Source organism: Mobula birostris, chromosome 20, assembly GCF_030028105.1.
Source record: "Mobula birostris isolate sMobBir1 chromosome 20, sMobBir1.hap1, whole genome shotgun sequence".
In the NCBI taxonomy this organism is placed as follows: Eukaryota; Metazoa; Chordata; class Chondrichthyes; order Myliobatiformes; family Myliobatidae; genus Mobula; species Mobula birostris.
Window position 1 is genome coordinate 7,016,517 of NC_092389.1, and position 27,322 is coordinate 7,043,838.

Consider the following 27,322-nt stretch of genomic DNA (forward strand, 5'->3'; position numbering starts at 1 on the left):
ACAACATGCATCTAACAGTGTGAGAAGACGTTGTGGAATTGTACAAAAGATCAGGACCCCAATTCCACATTACTTAACAAGGACCGCAACACTGGGGGGGGGGGGGGGGGTGCGGGGAGAGACAGAAAAGAGAAGAAAAGATTCCCAAAGACAATATTAGAAACTGAGAGGTTGCAGCTGTCAGGAAAAGTTGTGTAGTGTGGGGTTTCTCTTTCTCTCCCCAAGTGACAGGGCTGAGGAGCCCTCATGTAGAAAGCCAAGATTACGAAACAATTTAATAAACAGAAGTGGAGCTTCTGTAACATTAACTCACAAGATGGCATTACTAATACAAATCGCTCAGAGAGTGGCAAGAATGAGGAACTTGCCAGCTCATGGAGCAACTGAAGCCAATAACATACGAGGGGAAAATCTATAAAAGGGCACAGGCGAGAAAAGAACAGGTTATGGTGATGACAAATGTCTCATTACCAGTACAGACATTCGGGGTGCAAAGATCAGACACAGGTTGTAGCCACAATTTGACAGGAAAAATCAAGCGAATTGGTGACTGCAAGAATTTTTAAAAAGCCCCAAAGTGGTAATGGGAGGAAAAGAGCATCACTGAAAAAAAATCTGTATCCTTACAAATGCGCACGGTTTCAATTTCCTTCATGAAACCGACAGATGTTACAGGGAATAACTGAATTTGGGAATTGTACTAGGCAGAAAGGAAGTTTTAAACCAGCAGGGGGAAACAATTTAATGTGAAAAGAGGATTTTTCCCCCCAACCTTTCCAAACTGCTCTGTACTCATTAAGCAAAGGGCAGAGACTAATCACACCCTCTAATCAGAAACAGACCAAAGTTTACTACAAGATTTACCAGGAGAAGTATTTTCATATTCAAGCGCTCATTCAAAACAGGATAGTGAATAATGCAGTTAGATCAGGTGGAACATGCAAATTTAATGGAAATTTCTGCCTTATTAAAGTTTCCTTTCCACAAAACCCAAAGTGCTAAGTTTGCTTAGATGGGTAATCCCCTCCACAACTAACCAGATTCCTGCTCCCACACACAAATCTGGTAACCATGTTTGTCATGAACTCCACTTCTAGACTATCCTGAAGCATTTTTCATTCCCGCAAGCGGAAAGCTGGTTGGGCGGAGGGCACAATTAGTTTTTGTCCTTGGTCCTAATCACTTGACTATCGGTGAGTAAACACAGACCGAACTGTATCATCACAGCTTGTCGAGTTGTTGTCTCACAGCTCCAGTGACCTAGGTTCAATCCCGACCTATGGTAGTGTCTGTACATTCTCCTCATATGGCTTTCCTCTGGGTGATCCTGTTTACTTCCACATCCCAAAGATATGCATGGTGGGTGTTTAGTTGGATACTCTAGTTCAGGGGTTCCCACTTTTTTATGCCATGGACCAATACCATTAGCAAGAGGGCCAATAACCCCAGATTGGGACCCCATCTTGAGTGTGTTATGGGGCGGGGGGGAGGGGGGGGAAGAAGATAGGTTGCAGGGAAAATTAGTGGAAGTGCAATTACATTGTGAGCCAACAATGACACATGGACCAGGGTTAACTTACCCTCAGTACTGATGCACTTGATTGAAGGATGTTAAAGTCTAAGGCCACTTGAAACGGTACAAGATTCTCACAACACCATAACAAAAGAGGGAATCCTCACTGTACCTCTTTCTCAGTTACAAGTATCTTTGTTAAGCAAGATGGAATTTATTCATAGTGAAAAAAAATTAAAAGAATAAACTGTGTAATACCTTTGCATTCTTACATTCATAGACAACGTACAAAGTAGTGCTCAATTATATTTCTTAAAACCAATAGCACTCTTGTCACTCATGTGCTCCAACCCCTCCCCCAAAGGTGTACACCACTCGAACTGAGGAGCTTCCTCATCCAACCTGAACCCTCCCTGTCCAGTAGTGGACAAACCCCATGAACCCTAAACTGCATTACTGACAAAAGGATTATTTCTTGTTATGCATTGACTGGCTACTCTTTTTATCAAGATAAAAGTGACTAATCAGTGAAATGTTTTGCAAAATCAGAAAAGGTCACACCATACATACATGTTGAAATCATTCAGCATTTTTTTTTAAAAAAGCAAATGTACATTTACTTTGGAACCTTTCAGATCCGAAAGTCCATGGCAAACGTGGCATTTAGTCAATGGAAAACAGGCAAACAGCCAACGTGCACACACCAGGGTTTCACCCATGTGATAATGCAACAATGAACAAAGGATAAATATTGGTTGGACACTACAACATCCTGCTTCTTTGAAATAGTACTTTGGGATATTTTACTTCAAGCGGAGGTGGGACGCAACATCCCAACTTATTACCTCATCTGAAGTCTGGCAACGCAGCAGCTCTCTCTGCCACTTCTGGCAATGTCAGCCGAGTGAAATCTTTAGACTAATTGATTGAGAAAGTTATTCCCAACTTCCATTCCATGCTGAGTTGTTTCTGGTCTCTATTCAAGGTAACCAGACAATTATGAAGGGCAATAAATAAAGATGTTGCTCACCCCCCCCCCCGCCCCAATTAGATGCTGATCCAGCAGAACTTACTGCAAAGTTTACTACCAGGCAGAGTGCACCCAAACAGAGCAGCACTCCTTTGTCTTCAGTCTTTCCTTTCCTAGGGAATATGGCAGAGGTTTTAAAACTATGAAGGAGTTTTACTTAATTAATGAAAACAAGAGCAGAACAGGCTCTTCTGTCCCTTCGAGCCATGCTGCCCAGCAATCCCCCCGTTTAACTCTGGCCTAAATGTTGGACACTTTACAATGACCAATTAACCTACCAACCGATTCGTCTTTGGAATGTGGGAGGACACCGGAGCACGTAGAGGAATCTCACGTGGTCACGGGGAGAACGTACAAACTCCTTACAGACAGCAGCAGGAAGATTGGTAGGGTAAATGTCTAAAGCAAGTGATTCTAAGATACTAATAATAGGTCCAACAAAGCAGGCAGGAGCAACGTGCATACCCAGTAGAACTTGCTCTCACAAGCCGAACAGACAAGGTATTTATGGGGGAGGTGTCTCAGTGAGGAAAAGTGAAACAGACTGATGTGCTAATTAGGGTTGGTGGAGCAGAGTCTTGTTGAGTGTAAACCATGTATAGATCAGTAGGGCTGAGCAGCTCATTTGAGCTGAAATTAATTCTCAACATGCAATTGAATAGCCTGCCAAACCTCATTATAGAGGTTCAAAATACAACAAAGGGCCACCTGGGCAACAGAGTAAAAGGCTGCTGTATTAATCAGACAAGACGACCATTGGCAGAACAAAAGATCTGCTGGCTATGTCAATGCAACTCTTAACCTTTGACCTGCCAACTCTGGACAAATCCATGTCCTGTGCCCAGCCATTTCACAATCTCTTGGCCAAATTTGATGTGCATGGTTGACATGACATTTGATCAAACATTACACCTCAGCCTCCAAAATGGCAGTACAGAGTTCAAAATGATAACACAAAACAAAACAAAGATTACCGTGGCAGTATCATTGAACTTATTCAGACATTTTAAACTAGTGTTTGCATCTCATCCAGGAACATTTAACCTTCACCAATTATGTGTCAAAACACAATTAGTTATGAGGAGATATTGTCTAAGCTAGGTTTTCTTCTTTGGAACAAAGGAAACTTGGGAGAGATTTAACTAAGTATAAAATGATGAAATATCTGCACGAGGTAGATTGCAGGTTCTCATGTCCCTTAGCAGAGAGTATAGATTTAGAATAAAAAGAAAATCAGGTTTAATATAATTGGTGTACGTTATGAAAATTGTTGTTTCCTGGCAGTAGTACAGAGCAATACATAATATTTTTAAAAACAAATTATAATGAGAAATATATACATACATAAATATTAAACTAAATTAGTGCAAAAAAGAGAGCAAAAAGTGAATTGGTTAAAGGACGGAAAAAGTGCTTGAGAAAACAATATTTTACTCAACGTGTGGTGGGAGTCAGAAACTCATTTTCTGAAAGGGGCAGAGTGGGCAAAAACCGATATACCATACTTAAAACCATTTAATGAGCAGCAGATTTCAGGGTTCGAGACCAAGAGCTGGGAAAGCATAGATCCAGTGAGCAAATGTCTGTCATCTGTGAAACCAAATATTCGAAAAAATAATTTCAAATCTCACTCTTTTACAGATGCACAAAGTTAGCTCATTGTTTGATGCACAAGGATACAAAAATTAGTTACAAATGTCCCATCACTACAAACCTTCTCACTGTCACAGATCAAACATGTTTCACAAACGGTTAATGTACTGTGGAACTGCTCAAGCAAAAAGAGTTCAGCTATTTAATGAAGTAATCCACTGATTTATTTAGAACTGAACAGAAAGCAATGTCGGAAATAGCCTTTCAACCACGATCTCAGCGAAGGCATCCAGTTTGCCTCACTTCCCTGCTCTTATTCTCACCCCCTTAGTTCTACCCACCCTTCTCCTTTCAAGTATTCATCCAATTCCATTTTAAGGTGTGTTGGGTTCTTAGCTACAGAAACAGTAGGAGGAGGGTTGTGGAGCGTGAGCTCTTTAGACAAGAGAGTTTGAAAGAGACCAAGAGTGCAAGAGACCAGACATCATGGAACACCACAAGATTCAATCAGAGCACCTGCACTGACAAAAAAAATCTGAGTGAAAAATATTGAAGATGATTTCAAATAAAAAGTCAGGGCCTTCATCCAGTCTCTCAGTGGATATCTGTCTAAATCTTTCCTCTGGACGTACTAAATCTACTGGTCTTTCAAAAAATTGCTTCTTCATTTCATTCCAATTTCCTTTATTGTTTTACCCCGAGATAGCAATCAAAAGCCATCCTCTCACATAACTCAAGATTTAAACTCATCTCAGCCCCATTTTTATCTGCACAGGAGACAATGGTATCACTGTTAGAGCCACCATTTCAATAGCTACACCCAGGTGGTGATAGGCAACAATCTGGAACTGCCGTCCTTGACTGGTGAGGGCACTCCCACATGGCCAGTGGGTACATTGCAAGATTTTGACCCATCTGATGGCAAAGAAACAGCAATATACTGTATTTTGAAGCAAGGAAATTGTCCAATTTAGTAGGAACTTGCTGCTCCTGTCCAGGGTCTTAACTTTATGGAATGTCTCACCAACCTTCATCTTCCTATAACCAACAAGCACTCAGGACCAAAAAGTGGCACAATCCCACCCACTATTTCATTAATTTACTCTTTATCAATGTTCTGCATTTAGTTCTTCAATATGTATAAGAAAGGCTTTTAACTACTTACCAAAAAGTAATTCCTTAAGTTGATTTTGGATCAAATTTACACATGGATTGGATGGCATTTACAAAATTTCCCTTTTCCCTTAACTCTGGAAATTGTGGCTATAACACATGATCAATCAGCCCTTCCTACTCTCTCCCCAGCTGCTCTTTAGTTAATTAGACTCTTTATTGCATAAACATATTTGCTATTTTGGCATCCTCAAACACCATGTTTCTCATTTATTAAATTCATTTTGACCAAATCCCTAAGTGGTTTGTTGTTTTTTTCTGTTGAGAACTGCAGAAGCTTGCCTAGAACATTCTGTTTCTTCCTGCAGAACAGTTAGCCTTAAATTTAAAGGACAGTACTTGCTAATGCCTTTGATTGTATTCCCATCAGTAGCACTTCCAAACCATTACATCTGCAATGAGATCATACTTCAACAATCTGAAATTTAAGTTGCCATGAAACTCCCTCTTTTTCTCTTTCCAAACATCACACAAATAATAACTGTTAAAAGTTCTTCACTCCTAACATTGTGTCTCAGGCCTAATTCTTTCATTTGCATACAAGCCTAATGGGAAAAGGTGCAACATGCTCTTCACATTCTTTCTCTGGTTATTTCTACCTTTCTAAGGTAGTAAGCCCTCGCAGATCACATAGCAACACTACACTGCAAGGACTCTGCGCATTAACAGCTGATTCTAAACCAGAAAGGCACACAACATTTTCAGGGAAGTCTATTCAGTAGCGATATTTTGTTAAACTCAAAGCCAATCCACAAACAAGCGCAAAGAGCCACTGGATCCAGCTCCGAAGCACTGGCAGAGAAAAGCATGTAGATCAGGAATCAGAAACAAGAGATTCTACCGATAACACACACACAATGCTGGAGGAACTCGGTAGTTAGGCAGTATCAATGGAGAGTCTTGGCCTGAAATGTTGACTGTTTATTCCTCTCCATAGACACCGTCTGACCTGCTGAGTTCCTCCAGCATTGTGTGCGTTACTCTGGCAGGATCTCATGCTTAAGATACATGAAATGATGGGAATTGCTCCAGCATTTTGTGTGCATAGGCCAAGGATCGTTTGATGCCAGAATGGGAACAATGGAGACAGAAGCAGAGAGATCCAGGAACACTAGAAAGGTTGGACCTTTTGTTAGGGTGGAATCAAAGGGTTGGGAGTTTGAAGATCGAGTCAGAGGTGGGCTTGGGAAGACTTCAGACTAAAGGCCCAAGATGGAGACTGGAGGTAAATAAGAGCAAAAGCAAATGGGATCTACCTGCCAGAAGATGGCAACACCTACTCAACAGGCACTGACCAAGGACAGCTTCCTGAAGGGGTCTAGATGCTAGCCTTAGCTCTTTCATTTGACGTGCTTTTGTGCAAGTTATCCATTGGTGGGTCACAGATGGACAAATGAATGCTTCGCATGTTGTATGTCATTTGACATCACTGCAGATGCACCGAGAGCTAAATAAAACTAGCAAAATGTGTGACCCCATCCCACTTAGCAAACTGGTTTTTAAGATTTCATTCACGGAGCACGTTTTATTAAACAGCATTCTCATCCCCAAACATTCATCAGCTTGTAAGTGCTGTTTTTCCTCGTGGACTGCTGTTATGAGCAGTTAAAGCTTCAGGGGCATAAGATGGAAAATTCTTCCATTGCTTTAAGACTACAAACTGCACTCACATGCTCAGTGGCCACTTTATTAGGTACGCCTGTATACCTGCTCGTTAATGCAAATAACTAATCAGCCAATCATGTGCCAGCAACTCAATGCATAAAAGCATGCAGACCTGGTCAAGAGACTCAGTTGTTGAGACCAAACATCAGAATGGGGAAAGAGATGTGATCTAAGTGACTTTGGCCATAGAATGATTGTTGGTGCCAGATGAGGTGGTTAGAGTTTCTCAGAAACTGCTAATCTCCTGGGATTTTCATGCGCAATAGCCTCTCGAGTTTACAGAGGCATGCTGGTTTAAGATGAATTAGTTTATTGTTATCAATTCATAATGTTGGGTTTACTAACCTTTTTCATGCCATTAACCAAGGGGTCTGTGGTTCCCAGATTTGGAACCTCTGGGCTAATGGTCAAACATCTACTGCTCAGCTTTTAACAGAGCCATAGGTCAAATACCTCCAATACCTCCTTGACAAGGCCCACACTTCAGACCCTCCATTTCTGTGCTTCTCAGAAAGAGCATGGATTTTATTCAAAATTATAAACTGCTTTTCCCATAATTTTCTCAAAACTTATTCCTGTAAAGCTTGAGCTAGGTGGAGGTTCTCTCCTTAAATGCACTTTTCTCTTCTGGTCCATGCAACACTGGGACATTGAAGTCTCTGATCAGTGATTTCATCACAGGAGGTGCTGGACTAATTTACTATTGCAAGTTGTGAGAAGATATAAAAAGGAAGAGAATTTATAAAATAAATAAAGGCATTTTAAAATAGATAGCCACTATACTTTTGTCAGATTGCACCATATAGCATGCACGCAAGGTAATGTATAAAGAGGTTACACTTGAAAGTGATCAATTTTTTTTCATTTAACGAATGTGTTAAGATAAGGGTTCAGCAAAGATGTAGAACACTCACAATATTGTTTCTTTTTATCTCTCAACTTCCTTATCTAACCACAAGTGCACGGGTCTGTGTCTTCAAGCATAGCAGCTATTTCACAACAGTCACCCAACTAGTCAACCAGGGGCCCAAATCCGCACTGAGGTTTGCGCTGGAAAGTGAGCGAAGAAATACAAACTGTTTTCTTGCGCAATGGTATAGGCTTATCTCTGCTCTTCGAATTCGGTTTACGATACCAGCTCTGCCTGTACAACTTGCATTCTGTAACTAGACAGGTAACCAGATTAACCGACTCCTTATTAACATTTTAAAATGCATCACTGCAGCTGTGCACTGGTCAGTGCGCAGCGGTTTTATATTTAATTAACACAGAAATTAAACAATAGTAGGAAACATACAGTGTGTTCTTTTGCATCAAACCTTCAATGGTAGAAACCTACATTTTTCAGATCTTTCGCTTTTAGAATTTGTATTCTTTAAATAATTCATTATGAATTATATGTACAAATACATTAATTGCATACATCATCACGCTACCACGGGCTTCACTTAAAGTAAAGTGAAAGTTAGACCCGTATTTCGGACTCCAGTGACCTTCTTTGAATTAGATTAATGTTTTGAAGTTACAAAACTCTGAATTTCCAGCATCTGTCGAATCTCTTCTATTTATTCCTGCAATTCCAATACTTCCTGAGACCAGTTCATCTTTACCGTTAAGACCGGAGAGAGATTGTGCTCCATATTACGCCTAGGCACACACAATTGTCATTTAGAAGCTGCAAGTTTGAATCTCGATCCCAAATGTTGTTTCCAAGACTCAGGTTCCTTTCATGATTGTGACATTTCTTTGGATTAAGGCAGATTAAAGTTATTCTTGATTTCTTGAGAGTTTAAGGGGCAGCAGAGCCCCGCTCATCCCATGGTCATAGTATTCAATTGATGGTACCAGTGTAATGAAGATCATCACCTTGTTGTGATGGAGAAGCTTACCAGTTCCCGAGATCCTGAAAGCGATGTCGTCTGGCATTTAGCCATCTTGCACTTAGCTCCTGGTATGGTCACCTAAGGCAGTATGGTCAAGGGAGGAGATTCCGGACAAAGAGCAATCCAACCAAGACCTCAGCTTTGGAGCTGACGGAAGATGATGGCACATCACAGCAACAATGAAGGCGGCGGAAGACTGCAGTAGTGAAGGTTTCTCAGTCATCTTGCTCTCCATGCCAGTGGGCCCTGGCCCTGATCTGTTAAGGATCATGTGGTGACCGTCTATGCATCAGACTTCCCATATTAAAGAAACTCACACACAGGCATCCGCCACCCCAGCTCTACCCAGAGTGACCAAGAGCATCAAGTTAAACCAACCGCACTCTTGAAAAACAGAGGTGTTTGCATCCCAAGTACACTTAATTGACAAGTTGGAGGTGGGGAAGAGGGGAAAAAAGGTACAAAGTCTCAACGATGAGCATGCAGGAAGTCAGGGAGGCAGAATCAGCACTAACACAGCATTTATTAAAGAGGCAAGCTGCGTTATACAGGAAGGAGAGGACAGAAGTGAGGAAGATGTGAGCTACCAACACCGAGACTTGTCTGCTCAGCTGCGTGACACTAACCACAATTCTCTCATTTCAATAACTGATTTTCAGTTGTTAGGAAATTTACAGAATTAAAGTACCTTCAATGTTTAAGATAATTATGCAAAATAAAACACACTTGCTGATGTCTTGGAGGAATGTGCAGCTTTGAAGTGTTAACTAAATTCTAGAGTATGGATGGTAAAAAGGTCAATTATTGCTCTAAGCTACTGCCTTGCTTTGAACAACGTCATCATCTGATCTCAGGATTACAACACTACAGACATTAGCAGAAGTTACTTTTGTGGAGTCTCTGGAATAAATAGCCAGGACTCTAGAGGCACCCAAACCATGGAGAGTTTGTGCATCACTTCATATCATAGAATTGAATAGAAAACCCAGATCTAGTCCAATACGAGGTCACCCTAAGTAAAAAAAAAACCCACTATGCCCTCACAAAAGTTTGTCATTCAAACTTCTGCTGTCTTCATCTAAACTCAGTGTATCAGAACCACTCATCATCCCACCCTGTGTGATGACCAGAACTGCAGAACACTAGAACCCTGCAGGATTGTAGGCAGGCTCGGCAGAAATAAGATTTCTTCTAAAATAATTTCAACAGACAAATACAAAGTTTATTTTAAGACATTTGGATTTTTACACTGTTTCAGGATTATAAAAGTTAGGATAGACACTTGAATAATAGGTGTTCTTATTATCAAAATGCAAAAAAATGTAAATTTTCCTCACTTTAAACTACATAATATTTGCATGAAAGAGATGATAATTGCAAATGCAAGCTATTTAAGCTCTCATTAAATACATTCTAATAATTAACAATGAAAATATAACAAAATGCAGAAATATTCCCCCCCCCCCCCGGATCTGAGTCCAAAGTGAATCTGACATTTACAAATAGTCATCCCCCATCAAGCCAAACCATAGAGACAGAACTGGTTAGAGAGTTAGGGAGAAGCAAGACCGCAAGAAGATTTGAATACATGCATAAGCATTTTAGAATGGGAGCAATCTGCGAACAGAAGTCTGTGAGTTGGAGTACAGACTTCAGATCGTTCGCTATAGTCCATTCCTTGGCATGAACCAAGGGAAAAGCTAAGGACTTTCAAACTTACAACCAAATAAAAAATGTACTTATTTACAGTATTGAGATGCAGTGTGGAATAGGGCCTTCCAGTCTTTCAAGCCGTGACGCCCAGCAATCCGATTTAACCCTAGCCGAAACACGGGACAATTTACAATGACCAATTAACCTACCAACTGGTAGGTCTTTAGACCGTGGGAGGAAACTAGAGTACCCAGAGGAAACCCACGCGTTCACAGGGAGAACTCTTTACAGGGAGTGGTGGGAATCGAACCCATGTTGCTGATACTGTAAAGCATTGCGCTAACCATTACACTACCGTATAAAAACACAACTGCATCCATACAACAGAAGAAAGGTTTAGCACCACATTGACAAATCTTGTATTCCAAACCACATTCGAGTTGAAACATCCCACTCGTTTGTGAAAGGATAATAGATGTCTTGGTTTGCAACATTCACAAAACACTTCCTCCATTTAAAAGCAATTGGTAGAAACAGAATTCAAAAATCTTGAAACAGTTCAAAGAAAGACTTGTAAATCTTCAAACAAATCTTCTGAGATTTGCATAAAGAATGAAATTCCTTTTCTATTACCAAATTAAGGGTGCAACAAATGAGTACTGACATTGTCAAATTATGGTGCAGAATTCCTCCAAACTGTGCTCTAATTGGGGTTTATATCTGTTAAAGCCTATAAACCATTTAACAAAATCAATTCCCAGTCAATTGATTATTGACATTGACAACAAGGATATAATCAACATGTCAAAGCTAGCCGGGTAGGAGTCAGCCTTCCATCATAGTGGATCAGTTTTCAATGCTGGCAACTTATAGTACACGTCTTCAGCTACCTTGGATTTCCCCTCTAAATCTCTTGCCTTTTTAACACATTCCTTTAACTCAAAAAAGAGAATTTGGTCACGTTGGTCAGCATTAAGTTTGTAGCCCCCCTGAGTACTGTGCTAATACAGCTCAGGAAACTCCCAGGATGAGCTTACCTGAGGCAGATCTATGGTGAAGTCCAATGTACTGAAAGATCAAAATGCATGCCAATTTCTCCACCCAACTACCATTGTACATCCTTTTCTCCTTCCTAACAACCCAGTCGATCAGCCTTTCCTCCTCTGCTTGGTATGTCAAAGACCTGGACATGTATCCAGACATGTATGGTGGAAAGCATTATGACTGGTTGCCTCTCAGCAATGGGATTCCAATACACAGGAACAAAAGGAGGCCACAGCAAGTGCTGGACTCAGCCAGTTCCATCATGGGTACAACTCGCCCACTATTAACGACACCTACAGGAGGCAATGTCTCAGGAAGATGACACCATCATTCAAAGGCCTCATCAGAAGAGCTATTCCCTCTTCATGCGGCCATTAGACAGGAGATACAGCAGCCAGAAGACCCACACCTCAACGTTCACCAATAGCCTCTTCTCCATTGCCATTAAGTCCTTGAATGCACCTGAAAGCCCTAATAACTACTTTTCCCTCAACTTGAAATAATTTAATTGTTTGTCTTGCATGCATAATTTATGTAAATTTTAAGTTTGTAACCTAGATTTGTCATGCTTGTACTGCAAAAAGCTGACGTTCATGACATTTATAATGTGCCTATGTATGCCCATGACAAAAAAAATGAATGAACTCCAAGGTGATCCTGACAAAATTAGCATTCCTAATAGTGTTCTGTTAGCATGGAATCAATGGGCCAAATGGCCTGTTAGCATGATTCATGACTACATCGTGTGCCAACAGCTTTACTTGTGTGTGAGCTCAGTGCCATTCAGCTACTTCTTCACCTCCAACAGTAACTGCCTCCATTGCAGGTTCCAATTAATGATATATCCCCTTTCATCAACTCCTCACGCCCAATGAGGCAAACTTGGTTACTTTATTAGTGCCAACTACCAAGGTTAGGTAATACAGCCGAGCACAGGACTTTTCTAGTCCATCTCTCTCAAGGTTGCCTCATAATAAGGAATGTTCATTCAAAGGCAAGACACTGCAAACAGGCCATTGGAAGAGTCATTGAGATGATTGTCAACCACTCCTATTACATCTATTCATGAATATTCTCCACTTGATTAGGACAAGTTAACACAACATACAGCAATTAAACTTTTCTTGTTCCAAAAGTAAATACTTAGCAAGTATTACAATTCCAAAGACAAATTTGAGGATAGCTTAGGGCAAAGACAAATTAAGTTTCATAATCATGGCAGACTGAGCTCCTAAAATGAAGGCATCCAACCGAGGAGAACAAAGTGACCGCCTGAGGAAAAGTGACCAAACACTTCATGGTGATCACACAGTACACCACTCTGAGTCAAATAGCAAGCACAATTGGGTCCACTCAGAAAATTACTGTGTGCAAAAAATAGGCTACACAGAAAAAAAATTACTAGACAACCACTTCCTGTCTCATTGCCACCTTATCGTTATCAATGCACAAGTGTCAATTAATTAAAGATTCAATAATATGCCTAGGTACCCACTTTCTCTGCCACGCTCAGTTCCACTTTCCAAGTCCTTGTTGATTCTGCCCAAATTTTTTTTGCATAATTAAAACCCTCCAAAATTTCTCCTCCTGATCTACATATTCACAACATCCCTTGTGATCTTGCACTTTAGTTCACACACTTTAGTTTAGAACCATTATTGGTTAACATATACCCCCAAAAACACAAAACAATCAATACATAACACCACTCTATATTTCTTTTGCTTTGTGTCCTATAGGAGAAGGCAACCATTGAACCCTTTAAGTCTGTTGCATCATTGAACTTAATCATAGCGGATGTGTACATCTTTATCTAATAGATTAGTTCAGGTTAACTTCACAACCTTCATTATCCTTATTAGCCCAAAAGTCTTACCACAATCCAGCAACGTGAAGTGAACCTCCACTGCTATGCTGTCGGCATAGTCAGGAGCACTTACAGAGATTACAAGCTGCTGATAATTGCTGGCTTTCAGATCTGAGAAATGGTACACACACGCACGATTTCTATCCCCTCATGTAAGACAGGAATGTAAATATTGGAGATTTGCCAGAAAAACTAAAATTCAACCAGAAACACTATAAATGACGTACAAACACCAGCAGAGGTAATCATTTCACAACTATTTGGGGAGGGTGCTTTAAATGGAATTAGGAACTAAGGAAAGACTAACATCTTATATGGCTTTTAACTCCTTAGATTCCAAATAGTATACTTAATGGCTCCTGACATCTATGAATCTCTACAATATTGTCTCTTTCAAAATGAAAAATTCCAAGTATTTTTCATTACTACGGCTTCTATATGGAGACCCTTGGCTCAAACTAACTCTTTCAGCCTCCAGAAATCAACCATTTGTTAGCAGATTACTCGTTGTGACTTAAAGTTTCAATATTAAACAATTTTGAGCATTTAAAAAAAAAGATTGCCACCACAAGAGAAAGTTATGCAGAAGAATGCACTCATCCCTTTTCCAGTGTTTTGGTTGCAACCAGTATTTATATGGAACTTTCAATGCAGAAATATAGGTTGCATTACCCTTCACAAGACTACTGTCAAATAAAATTTAGTACCCAGCCATATAATTATATATTAGCATCGATGAAAGTGATTGGTTGAAAAAAAATGTCATAAACAGATGAAATTCCAATGTTTAGGACCTGACCAACTGAAGCAGCCATCGATGGTAAAACAATTAAAACACGGGGCAGCAGAAGCAAGACTGTGGTTGGGGGATGGACGATGAGAAAAGATAAATGAGATAAGGGACACTTCAAAGCCACAAGGCAAATGGGAAATAACAGAAGCCCATGGATGCACTTAGAAATGCATAGAAGCATTATGGGTAGGAATATGGAAATGCAGTGAAAGATATTAAAAATCAATATTTCTCACTTTTTAAAATAATAAGGGCCCTTAAAGACAAGTTAAAGTCCTTAAAGGCAGAAACTTCTGATCTAAATAAGGTAGTGTATGGGAGAGAAAATAGTCTCCAGTCCTAGGTAGCAGGAAAAGCAAACACTGAATGAAAATAAATGCGACTAAGTTCAGTGGAGTCAAAGCAATCAGATGTGCAAGAAGCAGAACAACCAGTGGAAAATATTCTCACATATTTAGCAGTAGCAACCAGTGAAATTTCTTCTCCATTATACTTTAAGCTGGTGCAAGATGCCAGTCATAGGGAAAGCAGATTTGATTTATTACAGTTAAACAAACATTAAAACACACTGCAACACCAGGAATTAGGGAAAAAAATTGAGACACACTTCACAAGCTTGATAGTTACTCTCATCAGGCTGGTTGCAAAGTTATTTCATGATTAGTTAGGTTATTACGTGATTAGCCTAGTCCGAATTCATTTGCGGTCTCGCACTAACCTGGAAAACAGTTTTGAAAAGAATGACAGTGTCCAGGACTGCCCAGAATGAACAGAATAACCAAATTTACACAGGAAGCCAGCACTTACCAGACCCTTCATTCTAACACACATAACCCTGTGTTATATCTGGAAGCAATTATACAGAGTTAAACATGATCTACCTTCAAGCTGCCTTCCTCTGAAATTAAAGTCTGAAGAAATATTTTAAACATTTGTAAAAGGAGATGGCAGGGTCTGTGCAGACTGCCTGGCTAAGTTTACTAATTTGCCACTCAAAACAATTCCACATGCAAGCTTTTATTGTGGCTTAAATTTTAACAGATCCTTCACAGGTAGATTTTGACCAATTGGAAGCATCTGAAAATAAAATTGGCACAGGGAAAAATTAAATTAAATTACTCTGAAGATAATTTACCAAAATTAATGCATATTTCAAAAATACAATTAGTTCAGAAAATTGAGGGCTTTTCTTTTATAAGCTTTTACCTTACACTCCTGTAACTGAATGATTAGATTATAATTCTACATCAAGATTCCCTTTACATTCCATGTATAATAAAGTGCAAAGGCATTTCAGTAAAGAGCTTCAAATAAACACATACAAAGGATTCAATATGGTATCTTAAATCACTAAGCAGTATTATCTACATGCACTGCAAATCTGACAAGAGAATGAAGGAGAAATGTCAGCTGAAAGAGTATATTATGTACCAGGTTACAGAAAAAGTCACAATTCAATTCAAAGGTTGTTTGGAGGAAGAAACTACACTGATAAGAAGAGTGGTTGTGTTATCTCAGCATGGCTGGTGAGAAATTTTGGAAATCCAAACTCACTCACCACCTGGCTTTACTTTTCAATGGTTGAAATGTAAAATTGGGCAGGAGGATGGGGGTGGGGATGCCCAAGTTAAAATGATCAAGTAATTAATTCCAAAAGAAGAAAAAAATCATTGTTGAGTATGTGATCTCCCGATTCTGTCATTAAGACTAAATTTTGGGTGGATTAGGGTAAACCTTCCCCAATGATGCTTTGGAGAAACCCATAGTGTAGTGGTTAGCACGATGCTATCACAGCTCAGGACATTGGAGTTCAATTGCGGTGTCGTGACTGTGAGCGTGAGCGGTTTTTTGTTTCTACCAGGTGCTCCAGTTTCCTCCCACGTTCCAAAGACGTATGATTAGTAGGTTAATTGGTCATTGTAAATTATCCTGTGATTACGCTAGGGTTAAATCAGCGTGTTGCTGGGTGGTGCAGCTCAGCTTACTCAATGCTGTATCTCTAAATAAAATTAAACCTAAAACCAAAACTAATCTTTTCCAAGATCAAACTGCTGTTTCAATCCACAATATGACTCCATCCCTGTTCTGCACCAGGAAAACACACAAATCTGAAAATAAGTCTTCACTGAATCATGAGCAATTAGTCCATTACAGAATCAAAGAAAAATACAACAGGAGGCCATTGTGATTCTGCAAGTTCTTTGATAGCTCCCCAATTATTTCTATTCCTGCTCTTTAAAAAAAACACTGCCCTCCAAATTTTTAAGCTAATTGACAATTGGATTATGTTGGCAGGCAGATGCTGAATATTTGTTGGCTTTGCGAATTACCCAAGGATTTATAAAAATAAACAGAAAATGCTTAATCAACACAAGGACCCCAGCACTTTTAAAGACAGTGGTTGAAATGAAACACCCGATATTTAATCAGTCTGTCAACCTTGCTGAACGTTCCAAGCACAGTGAACTACTTTGTGCAGTTGGTGTTATGGTACAAACTAAACTTATCTTAATGTCGTGCACATCAAGATCCCAATTAATGAAAGATTACCGTCTACAGGTTAATCCAACATTGACTTCTGGTCTTTTTTTTGCTTCTTTTTTCAGCCCTTTTATGTTACGTTATATAAATAAGTTTGTGAACAAAACGTTAAATGTCAAAGTACAACTCACATCACTATATTCTTTTATTCCCCTTTCACTCACAGATTCATTTAGCTCCCCTTAACATTAACTGACATCTACCCCAATTAGCTCATGTGCTAGCAAGATCCACAATAAGCAAATCCTGAAGAAGGGTCTCAGCCCAAAACGTCGAATATTTATTCCCCTGTATAGATGCTGCCTCATTAGCCGAGTTCCTCCAGCATATTGTGTGTGTAACAATATTCCAAGCACTTTTGATTTTAATTTCATATATTATTTGCTTATATTGTTACAGTAATCTGTGTGGAACGGATAAATGGTCCTTGTGGAATATCAAATCTAAAAGCTAAAGCCCAAAACATGATTGAAAAGAGGCAGGTATAGCACGAGTCTGTGTTTTCCTTCAAATATCATTAATTTTGCATTCTGGTTAAGAACATGCACTGATTTTGAGTGATCAGAAGACAGCCTCTACCAACAAGATTGACAGCTGTTACTGAGATAACTTGGGTTACTATGATCACCCATTCAAGAGAAATCCATTATCATTTTTCTATCTAAACCCCATTGTACACATCTTCAAACTTAAGGGGAGAATGAGTGAGTAAGAAACAATTCAAGAGCCACATGGTTATAAATTACCCTATACTGCAATTCACATTATAAGTTTAAAAAATGGCGTAGTACTATGGCCTTAAATTATACAGCACATTTTAAAATAAATAAACACCTTAAGTTCCTTGTAGAGGGAATAAATCAGAGGTCATGAGTGTATTTCTTGCTAAAGGAATGTCAATCTGTAGACTTTTTGTTAACCTCGCGACTCAAGATAAGAACCAGAGTGACTGAAATCCCAAGTGTCTTTCCAACAAGCAGGGGTTACACGAGCAGGTCAAGATCTTGCGCCTTGCTGCAGCATTCATTTCCTGAGCAACCCAGGATCTTCCAGTAATAAAGCTAATGGGACTTCCTAGCATGGCATGTTCAGGCTGACAGAGCTGTCTGTCAGTGGCCATGCAGAGGGGAAGTGCTGGTTTCGATTATGAGGTTACATTACCAGGTGCCACTAATAAGCTCAAGAATAAAGAGGACTGAATGGCAGTGGGGGTGGTGGGGGAAAGAGGGAGATAGAAAGGCAAGTGAGTTAAATGTGTTCCATGGAGAAATATGGAAAATACACTCAACACAATAATAACTCCCACAAGGCACCGTTATCTTCAGTCAAGTAGGGAGGCATTTTGATTTGTATTCTGCCACAGCATCTCAAAGCCAATGGCGAAGCACAACATATCAGCAGCATCACATGTCATGCAAGGCAACCACCAAATGTCCTCTCATCCTTGTGCTCCATGAAATCAGTCAGATCAGACAAGCAGACCTTTCAGCCTCTTGTACCTATGCTGGATCTTTGATTCTTTCCATTCATCCTCACAATTCTGCTCATTCTTTGGACGCCTGCATTTCATCCCCAACTCCTTTCAATAGCATTTTGCTTGAGTCATTAAACCTAACCGTATCATCCTTTAAAAATAAAACTCAGTCAGTATTACCTGGGATCTCTGCTTTAAATGTAGTGGATATTTCAGGCAGTAAGCTTTCATTATTTTCCATGCCAACAGAGGTCAGGTATCAAATATTAGCTTCTTTCCTGTCAAATCTGATTTTCTTTAAAAACACAAACATCAGCTATGCAAATATATTTTGTAATGCTGGATTCATTTCTACATAAAAGCCACAGTTTAACATCCTCATAATTATATCATTTGAAAGCATGTCACACAGTACAACTGTATTGTGAATATGCAGGAAAAGGAATAGGCCATTCAGCCCCTCAAGCTTATCCAGCCATGTTGGATAGCACTGACTGAATATTCAAATAGATGAAACTAGACAGAGATGCCACATTGCACTTGTATTTTGGAGTGGAAATTAGTCCTCAGTTTCTTGGGTTAAACTCACAATAGTAGTAGCAATCACTCAGGTCGAGCAGGATGTTCTCCAAAGGACGGCCTCAGGTGGTCATAGAGGCCGATCCAGGACCCACATAACTGGGATGTTAGGGTAGGTTTCCTGAATGAAGAACGCCTGGTGCGTGACTTTGTTTAACGTGGGGAGTCTGATGCATGGGCAGCCACCTTACAGCCCTTGACAGATTGGTGACTGGGACCAGTGGTATGGAGTGAAAGACAACTGGGGACCTTTCAGCGCTGTTGTAATGTGGCATCATCTTCAGCCAGCTCCGCCACTGAGGTTTTGGTTGGATCATTCTTTATCTGGAACCTCCCCCTTGACCTTACTGCCATGGGTGACCATGCCAGGAGCTAAGCACCAGGCAGCGTTGATCTCAGATCTTAGGAGCTCCCAAGCCTCTCTGCCAATGATCCTCAGAGAATATAGCAGCATTTGCACTTCTGTTCTGCTTGAAATCCTGTTAGCAATGACATTTGTGCATTTAGCACTTGCAACTGAGGACAGCTTTTGGCCCCATCACATCCAGGATCACAGAAGCAGGAGAGTCTTGCTCTTGCCAAGATTCATCTCTTGGTAACTGTACTAACTGAATTCCAATTTTATGACTCTTGAAAAAGATTTGCATGAAATGCTTCCAACAGTCTTAACCCAACAAATGCTGCATGTAATTTAGTAGCAAGTGGTACAAATGAGGATTTTAGTTCCATCCAATGCGACTGCAGGTTAGTCAAAAAGCTTCAGAATAAGGTGTTGTGTACCAGGTGCTCAATGGTCAGTTTAGACAAGGCACGTTCTCCTTAATTAAAGAGCTAATCTCAAATCAAGGGCATTTTGAGATTAGAAAGAGAGATAGTGTTGGGTCTCATCAAGGTCATCAAGTGAGAAGGGTCTGATGGGATATAATACAAGTTACTGAGAGACAGGAGATGAGATTGTTGGAGCTTTGGACAAGATCTTCATATCCTCTCTAGCCAGGGGTGAGGTTTAGAGGACAGGCAAGCGGCTTTGTGTTTTTCAAGAAGGGCAATAGGGATAATGCTCAAACTGATAGAAGGGAGAGTGTCATGTCAGCGGTAGTGAAGCTATTGGGAGAGAATTCTTTAGAGATAGGATTTATGAGCCTTTAGAAAACCATGGCCTAATTAGGGACAAACACCAAAGCTTAATGCGGGACTAGTCTTAATGGCTTGACTGAGTTTTTCAACGAGGCGACAAAGGATATGGATGAAGGTAGAGTTGTAGACGTAGTCTACATGGATTTTAGTAAGGTCCCTCATAGGATTCTCATCCAGAGAATTGAGATGCATGGGATCCATGGTGAGTTAGCCATTTGGATTCAGAATTGACTTGTCCATAGAAGTCATGGCACAGTGGCGGATGCATCTGATTCTGGCTGGACCTCTGTGACTAGTTGTGTTCTGCAGGGATTCATACTGGGGCCTTTGCTGACTTGGATGAAAATGTGGATGGGCAGGTTGGTAAGTTCTCAGACAATACAAAGATTGGTGGAGGTGGTGTATAGCATAGAGGATGGTGAATGGATGCAGCGGGATATAGATATAGGGGAGATGGAATTTAATCTTGCCAAATGTGAGGTGCTACACTTTGGTAGATCAAATGCAAAGGGACAAAACACAGTTAATGGCAAAACCCTCAACAGCATCGATGGATGCATAGAGGGATTTTTGGGTCCAAGTCCATAGCTCTCTGAAAGTGGCTGCACAGGTTGATCAGGTGGTGGAGGCAGCATTTTGCACACTTGTCCTCACTTGCTGAGGGATTGAGCTTGAGTCAAATAATTACATTGCGGCTTTATAAAACTGGTTAGTTCACATCTGGAGCATTCTATTAATTTCTGGTTGCCCCATTACAGAAAGGATGTGGAGGTTGTGGAGCGGATACACCTGGTTGCTGATGGAATAAGGTTGGACAAAGTTGTGTTGTTTTCTCAGTGGCAGAGGCTGAGGGATGACCTGATAGAAGTTTATAAGAATATGAAACGTTTGACAGTCAGTATCTTTTCCTACAGTAGAAATCTCTAAAACCAGGAGCCATGTATTTGATATGAGAAGGGACAATTTCAAAGGAGATGTGTGGAGCAAGTTTAAAAAACACACACACACACACGTGGTGAGTGGCTGCTATGTGCTGTTACAGGTGGTGGTGGAAGCACATACGATAGAGGTGTTTAAGAGATCTTTAGTTAAGGCCTATGAATGTACCGAAAATGGAAAAATATGGACATTGTGTCAGCAGAAGGGATTAATTTAGTAAATTGTTTCTTAGGTCGACATAACATCATGGGCCAAAGGTCCTGTTCCTGTGCTGATCTATTTTCAGTAAAAAAAAAACTTTCCTTATCACATAATAGAAACCGAGAAAATGTGCTTTGAGGACTGAGGCAGTAAAGTCAGTATCTTTTATAAAGAGACAAGCCCACTATGCAGGTGAAAACCCACATCCTTCTCCCCAAGGCACAAAGCAGTGACACACTCCAAGGCAGATAAAAATTTCAAATCTTTCTTGTACCCATGTTCTCCTCACATCGCTATCCGCAAACTAAGCCAGGTGACAGGTGAGGGTATCGGAACGTACCTGTTGCTGGCTTGCAGTTGGGTTATCAAACCACTATCAGAATTATACAGATCGCAAAGCAAGGCTTCATTATCAGATAATCGAGGTACCACCTGTGCTTTCTCTTGCAGTGCAAAGCATCGATACTGGAGAAGATATCACTTTCAACTCGAGGTATTCAAATGGTCAATGCAGTAGGCTGCACGCGTCAGACAAAATGGATGTGGCACATAAGAGCCGCAGGAAACACCCTTTGGAGGCTGGGCTAAGGAGTATCAATCAACAAAGTATACGGACAAGGTCTCAGATCTGGAGCTTATCTGTCCATTGTCTGACCTTACTCCCAAAAAGAAACTGGTTAATAGACAAATTTGATTAGGGCAGAAAGGAAGTAAAGGCTCTAAATGAGTGTCTTCCTCTTCGCCAACTCCACCTCTCCTCATTCAGTCTTCCACAAACACTGCAACATTTCAAAGCCTGATCATTACAAAAAAAAAAAAAAAAAATCAAATTTGTACCACTTACTGCTTGAGGGACTAACTTCATCGCAATTTTTCTCCTGTGGCAACATATTGCCTTGTACTCCAATATTTTACTGATTTGATTCCATATTCCATTGGGTTTGTTGATGTCTACTCTGCATTGACTCATTGGTGTCCACATTTCCGAGGATCTCACCTGGTCCCTGATCTCCTCCATCCTGATCAAAAAGGTGCAACAGTGTCTTTATTTCCTGCGGAGCATCAAGAAAGCTCACCTCTGTCCCAGGATACTTACGGACTTTTACCGCTGTGCCATTGAGTGCATACTCACCAATTGTATCTCAGTGTGGTATGGCAATTGTCCCGTATCGGACCGCAAAGCACTCCAGCGTGTGGTGAAAACTGCCCAGCGGATTATCGGCACCCTACTGCCCACCATTGAGAACATCTACCATAAACGCTGCCTGGGCAGGGTGAAAAGCATTATCAAGGATGCATCTTACCCTAACCATGGACTTTTTACTCTCCTCCCATTCGGTAGGCGCTACAGGAGCCTCCATTCCCGCACCAGCAGGCACAGGAAGAGCTTCTTCCCTGAGGCTGTGACACTGCTGAACCTCACATCACAGCACTAAGCAGTATTGCACCCGTATTGTACTGTCTCAGTACTTTTATATTTGTGTGCTGTAGATGCTGTAAATAACACTATTTTTTGCATTTCTAGTCAGATGCTAACTGCATTTCATTGGCTTTGTATCTGTACTCGGCACAGTGACAATAAAGTTGAATCTAATCTAATCGGTCTTCATTTTTAGCTGCATCTGATCTACAAATAGAATACATATGCAGTTTATATTTCTATCTTAGAGTGCACTTTACACTTACCTGTATTAATCTGCCCTCACATCAAGACCAATGCTATGAGGATTATAAACACTGTTGGAAGTTCTTAATCCCTTGAGCTTGTTCCTCCCAATTCCTGCAATACTCATTAATGTGAAGACACTGCTTAATAAAAAAAATATAATAATTCCACAAAATGTCCATTGGTTAGGGGAAGGAGTCTATCAAGACAGAATTAATTTTTGCAAAAGGAATGAAACTTGAAGTCATGAAAAACATTAATTTTCCACAGAGGACCCGCACTCAATGATTAAGAAACAAATTCTTCCCGCTCAGCCATCAGATTTCTGAACAGTCCATTGATATCACATTATTCCCTTTCTTTTTGCGCTATTTTGCAATTTATTGCAATTTTATGCATTTGCCACAAAACAACAAATTGCACGTCATATAAGACAGTGATAATGAATCCGATTCTGTGAGGCACTTGTGCACACCTCATTAAAGTCAAATTCTTTGAAGAACAAAATTATATAACAACTTTAGCGCAGGTTATTTAATAGGGTCTGAAGAGCAATCTAGAGAATAAGATAGGACTGAATCATATATGAAGGCGGCATTGGGATTGATTTGAGAACAAAAATGGAATATTACAACAACCTAGCAATTTTATTTCAACAAGGTGATGTTATCTCTCACCTGTGTTGCTCAATGGCTTCGCTGTCTGATAGTTCTACGCCACAGACATTACACCTCTCGCTGGTAGATCTATTCTCAGTCTTCATACCCACGGCAAGTTCGCCCAGCTTGTTGAAAAGCTCCCTCTGAATGAAGCCTTGAGGCAGGAGCCCTCCGTACCCGCTGAAGTCCATCGCCACAGAGAGTGTGGGCTGCACGTGCAGTGCAGACGATAGGGAAGTTGGCACCTCCAGTAGGCCATCAGTCCTGCGGTTGAATTGAAGGGGGTACAACGCAGTGTGCCTCTCACCCTGCGCACTGGAACTGTTCTCTATCCCCACCTGTGGCCCAAGCCCAGATTCAGGAGGCTGCTCTCCAGAATTCTCTTCACGAACGTAATGCAGTTCACGGGCACTGGTGATGACGCTGCTTCGCGTTGGCGTACCGGGGGCTTCCTTGTACCTGTCTGAATCAGCTACCTTCTCGCCCCCTGAAGAACCCATTTCTCCCATTTTGGGACTAGCATCCTCCTCTACCTGCATCATTTCGTGCTTGACTTCGATTACCATGGAGTGCCTGCTGCCAGCAGAGAAGGCTTCATCTGTAGAAGCTTGCTGCAGAGATCCCTGAATAATAGACTGCCCAATACTCATAAGACTATCTACGGCAGCTTTGGTGGGGCTCATTGCTGAAAGTCCAAACGAAGTGGACACGGAGGGGCTCTGCTCTTCCATTGTCCCAGTTGGCATGGCCTGGTTAGTCATGTAAGCAGCCTCTTCACCAGAAATTTGCTTAGTAACCAATACATTCTTGTTAAACCTGGCTTTTCCCCCATCCTCCTCTTCAGCAGCTGTCATCTCTGTATCATTATCATCTGTTGCCTGAATAGTTTCCAGTATCTTCAGACACTGCTCCTCCAAGTACTCAATCTCCAATATTTCTGCTGCATACAACAGATCATCCAAGTCCTCTACTTTGGCTTGGAGTGTGGCAGTGTAAGCATATTCCAGGATCTGTTGGAACGTCTTTGGTGAAAGGAAGTCCAAGGTGTAATGCTGACTGTTGCGCAGAAACAAGATTTCAAACATCTTACTGGTACAGGCCAAGATGGTGCGATGGGCGTGGAACTCCTGGCTGTCCACCAGGATAACCACATCACACAGAGTCCCCAACAGTCGCATCTGGTTGGCTTTATGAAGGAGCGCTGAGGGATGATTAGGGTTCTGAAGCTTTATTAATCCCATTTTTAATCAAATTCACAGATCCTCTGTACGCTGGGCCAATTCATTAGGCTGTCTGTATGACTGGTTACACGGCTTGTCGTAGAGGTGTTTTGTTACCTGCAAGAAAAAATTAGCAAATTATCTAAACCCGTGGGAAATGAAACGGTGGCAGAAATTTCTGCACTCTATCGTCTCTACTTTCACCTCATTCTTTCCTATCCTCTGTGTCTGCACATTTCTGATACATTGGCTTAAATTCTTTCTAAGGTCCACCATATGATTTAGATGATGGAATTGAAGGCTTTGTTGCAAAGTCTGCAGACGATATGAAGATAGGTGGAGGGGCAGGTAGTTTTGAGGAAGTAGAGGGGCTACAAGAGGACTTAGACAGATTAGGAGAATGGGCAAAGATATGGCAGATGGAATACAGTATCCGGAAGTGACTGGTTATGCACTTTGACACAAGAAATGAAGGGGTTGACTATTTTCTAAATGGAGAGAAAAATTCAAAAAAACGGAGGCGCAAAGGAACTTGGGAGTCCTTGTGCAGGATTCCCTAAAGGTTAATTTGCAGGTTGAGTCTGTGGTGAGGAAGGCAAGTGCAATGTTAGCATTTATTTCAAGAGGACTAGAATATAAAAGCAAGGATGTAATGTTGAGACTTTATAAAGCACTGGTGAGGTCTCAGTTGGAGTATTGTGAGCAGTTTTGGGCCACTTATCTTTGAAAGGACATGCTGAAACTGGAGAGGGTTCAACGGAGGTTCACAAAAATGATTCCAGGATTGAATGGATTGTCATATGAGGAGTGTTTGATGGCTCTGGGCCTGTACTCACTGGAATTCAGAAGAATGAAGGGCAACCTCATTGAAACCTATCGAATGGTGAAAGGCCTTGATAGAGTGGATGTGGAGAGGGTGTTTCCTATGGTGGGAGAGTCTAAGACCAGAAGATGGGAGAGTCTAAGACCAGAAGCCACAGCTTCACAATAGAGGGGTGTCCTTTTAAAACAGCTGAGGGGGAAATTCTTTAGCCAGAGAGTAAAATTCTTTGCCACAGGCAGCTGGAGGCCAAGTCTTTATGCATGTTTAAGGCAGAGGTTGATAGATTCTTGATTGGTCAGGGCAGGAAGGGATACAGGGAGAAGGAAGGAGATTGGAGCCGAGAGGAAAATTGGATCAGCCATACTGAAATGGCCTAGCAGACTCGATGGGCCAAATGGCCCAATTCTGTTCCTATAGCTTATCTCTTATAAAGCTGCACCCAGAACCATCATACTGTCCACTCTGGCTCACACAACCCCTCTTTTCCTCAAAACCTCACCTTGGCCATTGGCAACGGGGTCCACTTGCCCACAGATCCAATGCTCTCAAGTTTCTCCCGTCTCTCCAACTTGTTTAAAAATAACTCACTTTTAGCCATTTGGTTTTTTTTTCCTGTACTCAGTGGCAATGTTCCCTCTAATTTGTAATGACCAGTGTGCGCAGAAATCTTGTGCTGTGCAGTCTTTTGCCCAGTGACAACAACATATGCGCATCGAATAATTTCCTCAATAAAACAGCATAAATAAGCCAGTTTCTAAAATCTGTGGACAAATCATTGCAACTTCCACGTTGTTAGCACCGTCCGCATCAGAAACCAGAAAAGTGAGTGTGATTGTGCACGATCTTGAAATATACTTAACATGCCAACGAGGTAGAGGGCAACAACCTTTTTGTGCGCAGTTTAAATTCCTTTGTGCGCTAGTAGCAAAAGACGTGTGCGCGTGCACACCTTAGAGGGAATTGCTCAGTGCATCCATCCAACCATTTGTGCAGCATGTTAAAACCCATAGCCCACACCAAGTCAAACACCCCCAAGCTTGAAACTACCCTGGCTCCAAGTCTGGCAAAACCTGCAGTTACAAATCACCTTTTTATTCAGATCGTTGCCTAGCCTTGTCCTATGTTGTCGTTGTAAGCTACAAGCAAAAATCTTCACTCTATATGGAGCTGAAAAAGCATAAAGTTCAGGTGTACAAAAAAAAATGATGCAGGTAAAGGATGCTAGTCCCAAAATGGGAGAACTGGGTTCTTCAGGGGGCAAGAAGGTAGCTGATTCAGACAGGTACAAGGAAGCCCCAGGTACGCCAACGTGAAGCAGCGTCATCACCAGTGCCCGTGAACTGCATTACGTTCATGAAGAGAATTCTGGAGAGCAGCCTCCTGCAGCTGGGCTTGGGCCACAGGTGGGGATAAAAAACAATTCCAGTACGCAAGGCGAGAGGCACACCACGTTGTACCCCCTTCAATTCAACCGCAGGAGGAAAACAAGGAAATATTTGCGCAATTTTTGGAGTTTCAACAAAAGGGAACGCTGATGGTCTCTTGGAGATGCCAACCTCTCTACCATGCGCACATGCAGCCAACGCTGTCTACGCCAATGGGACTTTCTTGTTTTCCCTCTGCAAAATTCATTCTAAATCCTGACTATTGTTGGCTGGGCTCTGCTGTATCACATTAAATGCTTTAGTCATAAATCAATATAGCCACAAATATAGTAGTTAATCCATGGTGACAAATGTTTGTGAAGGTTATTTACTGTCTCCTTGTATTCCCAGATGCCATACTATGCAACACCTTCCATCTCCCTAAATTAATTACTAGCCAGTATGATTGCCGCTCCTGATAAACTTTCGTGCTCAAGATTAATTA

The 27,322-nt window shown here is 41.0% G+C and overlaps 1 protein-coding gene across 2 annotated transcripts in view; it reads right to left on the minus strand.

Moving 5' to 3' along the window:
• zbtb16a (zinc finger and BTB domain containing 16a) overlaps window positions 1-27,322 on the minus strand; it is a 276,018-nt gene that overhangs the window by 233,955 nt on the left and 14,741 nt on the right. For both annotated transcript variants that reach the window (XM_072283921.1, XM_072283922.1), the window contains exon 2: window positions 23,429-24,747. In XM_072283921.1, the coding sequence (XP_072140022.1) occupies window positions 23,429-24,651 (1,223 nt within the window). In that variant the 5' untranslated portion in view covers window positions 24,652-24,747. The remainder of the gene's footprint in view (window positions 1-23,428; window positions 24,748-27,322) is intronic.